Consider the following 6,891-nt stretch of genomic DNA (forward strand, 5'->3'; position numbering starts at 1 on the left):
TGCAACCTCCAGGTCAAGCCAGGTAGGCACACAAAAAGCGTGGATTTTTGGTTTGGCGGACGTTGCCAGAGCCTACAACATTCACCAAAACTGGGCAAGGTTTCATTCAATATCACAAGGTATTTTATTCAGTACCAATTGTCAGGGTTTGTTCGATTCTCATGTGTCATTGCGCGCGCACGCACACACACACGCACACACACACACTTCACCCCCACACATGCTCACAACAACACTCTGCAACATCATGCTCCCGTCCGTCACCTTTCCACCCACCCACACACCCCCAGGGGCCGTCAACCCCGTCTTCCTCAACCAGAACTCAGCCAAGACCCTCCTGCTGTCCTGGCTGCCCCCCAAGAATGGCGCCTGCACCGACAGCTACCAGGTAACAACATGCACCGCCCCGCGACGCATTTGTTGCATCCAAATCAGCCGCTGCCGCCGCCGCATCGCGCTGGGGTTGAGCCGCCATCGAAACAATAACACGGCCCTCCCATGCGGAAGGGCAAGCGACTGGTTCTGTGTGGCGCTGCGGGCCGCCACCCCGGTTGCGCGCGCATCGAGCGCTCGAGCTGCGGCAGCGGAGGGCGGATTTCGAGCGTCCGAACATGTGCAAACCACAGGTGGACGGTTACGAGGTCAAGTCCACCAAGCGCGTGCTCAACAGCAACAGCATCGACCCCAAGGCCAAGGTGACCTCCCTGGCGCCTGGCAAAGAGTACAAGTTCCTCATCACCCCCCAGTGAGTGCGGGACGGACGCGGAGGGCCATTCGGAACGGGGACGCTCGCAGGTTTCATTTCTCAACCAGCGCCCCGCCGGCGGCGTCGCGGGCGCAGGCGCGAGCGCGCGCTGAAAAGGGACGCCGCTCGCCCGCCCCAGTGGATGTCTTTCGAGGCAGGGCCCGTGACGGTTGGACTCGCTGCGCTGCAGGCGGCGCAAGGGGTCCTTCGAGTCTTGGCTCTCACCACCGGCCCAATTATATTCCGATCTCGACTCTTGGATGCCCGCTGCCCTGCTGTCCCCAGGAACAAGCGCGGCGGCGGCCCCACCACCCGCGTGACCTACAAGATGAAGCAGAAGTTTGAGGTCGTGGCGTCGGGGTCCGTCCCCGCCAAGGGCCGCCGCATGTTCGCCGCGTAAGGCCCGCCCCCCCTTGGGTCGCAAGGTCAGGCGTCACATGGCGCCGCCCTGCTCCGCGGGGCGAGTCGGGGGGTTGCGAGGAGGTCCGATTTTCAACGCACGAGCAAACTGGGACAAAGCAAGATTAAGCAAGACCACCGGTGGGAGGCGGCAGCCTTGGGCGGGACCGAGCACTGCTGTGATCTCCGCACAAAGATTAGTCAGGCGAAGGCGCACACCCGCCGTCGCGACGCTCCAGGCTTGGGAGCGCTGCTGCTTCCTGCATCTGTGATGGTTGTTGTACAGATTGCCACCTGTGTGGCTCTTGATGCGTGATGTAGACACGCTGCAGATGCGTGCAGGATTCCTGTCCAAGACTTGTCTAGTGACGCACAGCAAAACGAGTGTGCCGGGCTCCTCCCTTGGGTGTTTTGTGCCCCACAGCATTGTCCTCACCATCCATCTGTAAAACTTGTTGTGGTCCGCGAGCCCGTGTGCCAGCTGGGATATCCCATGCAGTGGCGGGCCCCACGGGGCAGCACAGCACTGCAACGGTGTGTGGGTGAACTCCGTTGATGTATGGCTACGGTGGTGTAGAGTATAGAGGCTCACACGCATCATATTATGGTTGTAGCACGGTTCCCGCGGTCCCCACCCGCAAGATTGTTAGGGCTGGGCACCCGGGTCGATGACGGCAGAAACCGCAAAACGATCTGCCCGTGCCACGGGACCGTGTGATAATGCACTGATACCTGTGATTCAGACTTTATCGATATTACAAAACTTGTCCTGCACAGTCAATCGCTTGACCGCCGAGCGGGGTTGCATCCAGTCTGGACAGCGGTCAGCATGAAAGAACAGATTTAGTTCCAGCAGCGCAACGCGCCTGCTAAAGCTGGGGCCAGTCGAACGTGGCAGCAAGAAGCGGGACAGCTCGAGCTGTAGCCCGTGCTCCTCTGCGCCATGGCGTTCGAGTGCGGCATATGCACATCGAATTTCAACTCCGGAGAGCGGCAGCCGCTTATCCTGCAGTGCGGCCACACCTTCTGCCGCGAGTGCCTGCGCTGTCGACTGGGCCCGCAGCGATGGTGCCCCTACTGCCGCCACCCAATTCGAAAGGAGGTGGACGAACTACCCAGGTGCGTAGATTGCATGGAACGTGACAGGACCATTACACGAAACGCCAAGCGAACATGCACGCAACAGGGACGCCGCGTTGACCCGCCCGGTCAACGCAGCAGCACCCACAGCATGCCAGCGGAGCGAGCGCGCCGTCGCCGCGCACAGACCTCCGCCGCAACTCCTCCGACGGCGTTGCAGGAATTACGCCCTTGAGAATGCCATGGAGGCGTCAAACCTGCCGCTAGTGGAGCTTCTGGAAAGGTTTTGGGGGCGGCTGCATAAACCAGCTCAATGTTGCGATGCGACATGCACAGAAACGGGAGCGACGGCCGCGCCCACGTGCAGGTCGCTGCGTCCGCGCGTCGCGCGCCGCACCAGCCCCTGTTTATGTTCGAGGGCTGCCCACGCGCCAGCTGCTGCAGCGGAGGGCGCCAGACGTGCCCGCTCGCACTCGCACGCGTGTGCGCGCGCGTGCCTGCAGGTGGGGCATCGCCAACGCGGAGCGAATGATGGTGCGCGCCGACCAGCTGCAGCTGTGCGCTCTGCTGTCGCGCAAGGGCAACAGCGGGGAGGTGTGGCGCGGCACACTCTGGGGCAAGCAGGTGCGCGCCGCGAGGCCGCCGCCGCCGCCGCCGTGAGACCTTCTTCAATTGCGGCTGAACCGCGTGCGCAGCAGCCGATTTTCGTGCGGGGATTCCGACACATGCAGCGAAAAGGCGGCTTGCGTTTGAGTGACCTGCAGCAGGCAGCGCGCGGCGTTGGGACGGCAGCAGCGGAGAGGCTCGCAAACAGGCAACAGGGAGGGGGCCGACTTGGCCCGCCGGACGCGCTAGTGGGGAGCACCACTGCCGGGCGCGCTCGGGCCGCTGCAGGCGCGCAGAGACGCAGCCGAGGTCTCAGCTGCGGTCAGCGGGCGCACCCCTGGCGAACCCCTTCTCTCTCTCCTTATCTGCAGCTAGTGACGTCATCATTGTCTGCATAATTCAAAATTCGAATCACCAGGTGGCGGTGAAGCTGGTGCGCATCGAGGACGTAGACGAGCGGCTGCTGGACTGCCTGAGGCGCGAGGTGGCGGTGCTGCTGCACACGACAGGGGAGTGCAAACAGGTGCGGCTCGGGGGACACGCGCGCGGCCGCCGAAACCGCAGCGGCCGCGGCCGCGGCAGGCGGGGGCGCCTGTTGCGGCAAGGTGGGGCGCGCCCGCGTGGCAGGCACGGCTGGTTGCGCGACCAAGAAGCTGGCTCGGCCGCCTGCGTTGGCGGAAGCCGGGCGACAACGTGGCAGCCGCGGGGTCGCTGATTTTTTGTTTCTAGAACAACCCGACGAGCAGCAGCCAAAATCAATTCCACCCACCAGGTGTGCATCTACAAGGGTTTCTGCGTCAAGGGCAGCTACTTCTGCATCATCATGAAGCTCTACGGCGGCTCCCTGTCGCAGCGCGTCGCGCGCGCGCCAGGTTTGACCGGGGGTTGACCGACCCACGGGCCCGCCTCACGGCGCCCCTCGCCCCGTGCTGCACGACTTACTGCTGCATATGCCTCTTCCAACCGTAGCCGCGGCTCTCGGCGCTGAACTTCTCGTTCCAAGCGTCCGTAAGCCTCCCGCGCCGCCGTCGTGCGCATACGCAGGCAAGCGGCTGCCGCTTTCTCTGGCGGTCAAGTGGGGCGCGGACGTTGCAAAGGGTCTGGTTGAGCTGCACCGCCTGGGGGTGGTGTGCGCTGACCTGAAGCCTGACAATGTTTTGATTGATGACGAGATAGGGGACGCCGTGATCGCCGACTTTGGGATCAGCAGCGTGGTCGCCGGCACGCTCGGCGGCGGGACGGGCGGCGGCGGCGGCGCAGCGGGCGCGCGGCGGGCGTGCGGGGCGCGGAGCAGCGGCAACATCCGGGGGACACCTAACTACATGTGAGCGGCTGCGGCTTTGCTGGGTGTGCTTGTGTGCATGGGCGGCGGTCGCCATGGTCCTGATATAACGTCAGGATGACGTCATTGAGTACCACCTGCAGCGTGAATGCACATACCTTGCACACTACCATACCCTGCGGCCTCGCTGAGGCACGCTCTCCAACGCGACCCCGCAGGGCGCCCGAGCAGTTTGGCCCGCGCCACCTACACACCATAAAGGTTGATATCTGGGGCTTCGGCTGCACCTTCCTGCACATGATTACAGGCAGCCCCCCCTGGGCGGGCGACAGCGTGCTGCAGATTTGCACGTCTGTCGGTGTCGGCAAGCAGGCGCCGCAGCTGCCGCAGGGGCTGCCTGCCGAGCTGGTGCGGCTGCTGGGAAGCTGCATGGAGGCGGACCCGAGCCGGCGGCCGGCGGCGACACAGCTGCTGAAGGTGCGGGTTGTGGGTATACCTCTCCCCGTGGTCCGCCGTAACCAGGGGTGCCTTGATGCGGTGGCAGACGGAGAGGCAAAAGCAGACGCGCTGCCGGCGGCCGCGATGCGAGCTAACGTATCCAGCAGCCGAGCGGACGCTCGCCCGCAGCCTCGCCGCTCAGCTGCTTGCCGCGCCTCAAAGCGTCGGCGTTTCATGGGCGGGGCGCTGCCGGTTGCTCTGGCGACGCGCCGCGGTGCCTGGACCCCAATGTGCCGCCGCGGCTGCCGGTTTCCGCCCGTCTCAATTACTGGGAGGTCGCAGGTGCTGCAGCTGGTGGGGCCTCGCGTCGAGCCGGTCGCCGCGGGGCTGCGGCACGCGGCGGCGCAGCGCACGCAGCTGCTCAAGGCGGCGCGCAGGTGCGGCCGGGGCGGGTGCCTGGAAGCTGCCGTTTGCATGCGCCTGGCAGCTTGCCTCAAGAGAGCTGCAAGGGGCTAGCCATTGCTACCAGCTCGCACGGGCTGGCCTAAGCCTATCCCTTTTCACTTGCACACGCCCACACTCACACGTACACGAACACGCACACGCACACAGACATACACACACATACATACACATACACACACATGAAACATACTCAACAGCCCTGGCCCGACAAGCACGCAGCACTCACGCCGACGCACCCGTTACGCACACGTCCATCCGCCATCACCCCACCTGCATGCGCGCGCGTGCGTGTCTCCGCAGCGTGCTTCAGGGGCTGCAGGGGGACGTGGTGCAGCTGGTGCGGGAGATGGACACGGGAGTCATCGAGGGCGAGGACGGCGCCGGCGCGGGGGAGCCGGACGGCAAGGTGGGGCTGCCATTTCCCTTGGGATGAGGAGGCATCATCCTGGAATGAGGGGGCTGGGAGGTTTTGTACCTGAGGGTTGAAGCATGAGATGCGGATATCAGGGGGTTGTGACTATCTGAAACCGAAGATCTGGGCAGCAGTGAGGCAGCAGTGGGTGGTTTCAAAAGTTTGTCTGGTCCTTCAAGGCACTCTCTCACCAGGGCTTTGACTCTGCTGGCGCGACTTCTTCCATGTTGGCGAACGACCATGACTCATTGTGACTCATCGCAGGGGGACCTGGACCAGTACCTCCAGCAGCTCGGGATGCCAATGCTGCAGGAAGCTTCTCGACCGTCCGCGGCAGCTTCCCCCTCCGCGCCGCCCCTGGGCTGCCTAGAAGACATCCAGCAGCAGCAGGCGGCGCTGCAGCAGCTGCAGACGCCAGAGCCGGGCGCCGCGGCCTCCGCGGCAGGCGTCGGCGCCGGCGGGTTGCCGGCGCCGTGGCTGGCGCCGTGCCCGCGGCAGCTGCTGCCGCCCGGGTGGGCGAGCGCGGAGCCTGCCGAGCGCCTGAGCGGCGGCGGTGGCAGCGGCGGCGGGCGCCACGGTCGGACCATGAGCGCCCAGCTACTGCAGCGGCCGGGCGCGGGCGCGCTTGGCGGCGCCGGTGCGGGCGCGGGTGCGCCTGGCGCGCTGGCTGCGCCCCTGGGCGGCCACCACCACCGGAGCTACAGCGAGGCGGCGCCCGGCGGCGCGGCGGGCGCCGCGGGCCCGTTTGGCGGCGCGCACTACAAGCAGCAGCAGCGGCGGCAGCAGGACGACGAGGCAGAGGAGGAGCGGCGGGGCCGCGGGACCGGGGCCGGCGCGGCGGTGCCTTGGGGCAGCGGGAAGGTGCCCGTCGGCGCGCCCTGCGCGGCCGGCGTCGCCGCCGCTGTGGGCGGCGCAGCGCTTGGGGGCGGCCTCGAGCGAATTCACGAGGGCAGGGAGCTGTTTGGATCGGCCAGCCCGCCGGCCGGCAGCTGTGGTGCAAGCAGCAGCGGCGGCGACGGGGGCGGCGCAGCCGCCGGCGCTGCTGAGTCTGGACACCCGAACCTCGGGCCGACGGCGGCTGCTGACGTGGCCGGCTCGTGGGCAGCGGGAGGCGGCGCGGCCCCTGCGGGGTGCGGTGCCGGCGGCGCGGCAGGTGCAGCCGCGGCGGCGGCGGCGGCCGGCGCGGGCGCGGGCGCGGCGGTTTGTGCGGGCGGCTTGGCGGCGGGCGTCAAGCGGCGGTCGACGCCCACGGGTGCGGCTATTCTGGCGATGATAGCGCCCAACGGCATCTTGCAGCAGTCTTCGCGCCGGAAGGCCGAGGAGCAGCAGCAGCAGCAGCAGCAGCAGCAGCAGCAGCAGCAGCAGCAGCAGCAGCAACAACAGCAGCAGCACCAACCGCCGCAGCAGCCGCGGCGGCAGCAGCAGCAGTCGCGGCCGCCGCCGCCGCCGCCCGCTGCGCTGCGG

The 6,891-nt window shown here is 66.6% G+C and overlaps 2 protein-coding genes across 2 annotated transcripts in view; both read left to right on the forward strand.

Annotated features, from left to right (window-relative positions):
* Positions 1 to 611: 611 nt before the first annotated feature.
* MNEG_10211 (hypothetical protein) lies at positions 612 to 1,145 on the forward strand (the record flags this gene model as incomplete). Its single annotated transcript, XM_014041316.1, has 2 exons — positions 612 to 745; positions 1,031 to 1,145. 2 exons carry the CDS (start codon positions 612 to 614, stop codon positions 1,143 to 1,145), a joined length of 249 nt encoding a protein of 82 aa, XP_013896770.1.
* Positions 1,146 to 2,755: 1,610 nt separating this feature from the next.
* MNEG_10212 (E3 ubiquitin-protein ligase) overlaps positions 2,756 to 6,891 on the forward strand; it is a gene marked incomplete at both ends in the record, with an annotated part of 6,065 nt that continues 1,929 nt past the window's right edge. The window contains 8 exons of the mRNA XM_014041317.1: positions 2,756 to 2,848; positions 3,249 to 3,353; positions 3,603 to 3,702; positions 3,875 to 4,154; positions 4,331 to 4,589; positions 4,893 to 4,987; positions 5,316 to 5,421; positions 5,692 to 6,330. Of these exons, the coding sequence (XP_013896771.1) occupies positions 2,756 to 2,848; positions 3,249 to 3,353; positions 3,603 to 3,702; positions 3,875 to 4,154; positions 4,331 to 4,589; positions 4,893 to 4,987; positions 5,316 to 5,421; positions 5,692 to 6,330 (1,677 nt within the window). The remainder of the gene's footprint in view (positions 2,849 to 3,248; positions 3,354 to 3,602; positions 3,703 to 3,874; positions 4,155 to 4,330; positions 4,590 to 4,892; positions 4,988 to 5,315; positions 5,422 to 5,691; positions 6,331 to 6,891) is intronic.

The sequence above is a fragment of the Monoraphidium neglectum genome (assembly GCF_000611645.1).
Source record: "Monoraphidium neglectum strain SAG 48.87 unplaced genomic scaffold scaffold02225, whole genome shotgun sequence".
Classification (NCBI taxonomy): domain Eukaryota; kingdom Viridiplantae; phylum Chlorophyta; class Chlorophyceae; order Sphaeropleales; family Selenastraceae; genus Monoraphidium; species Monoraphidium neglectum.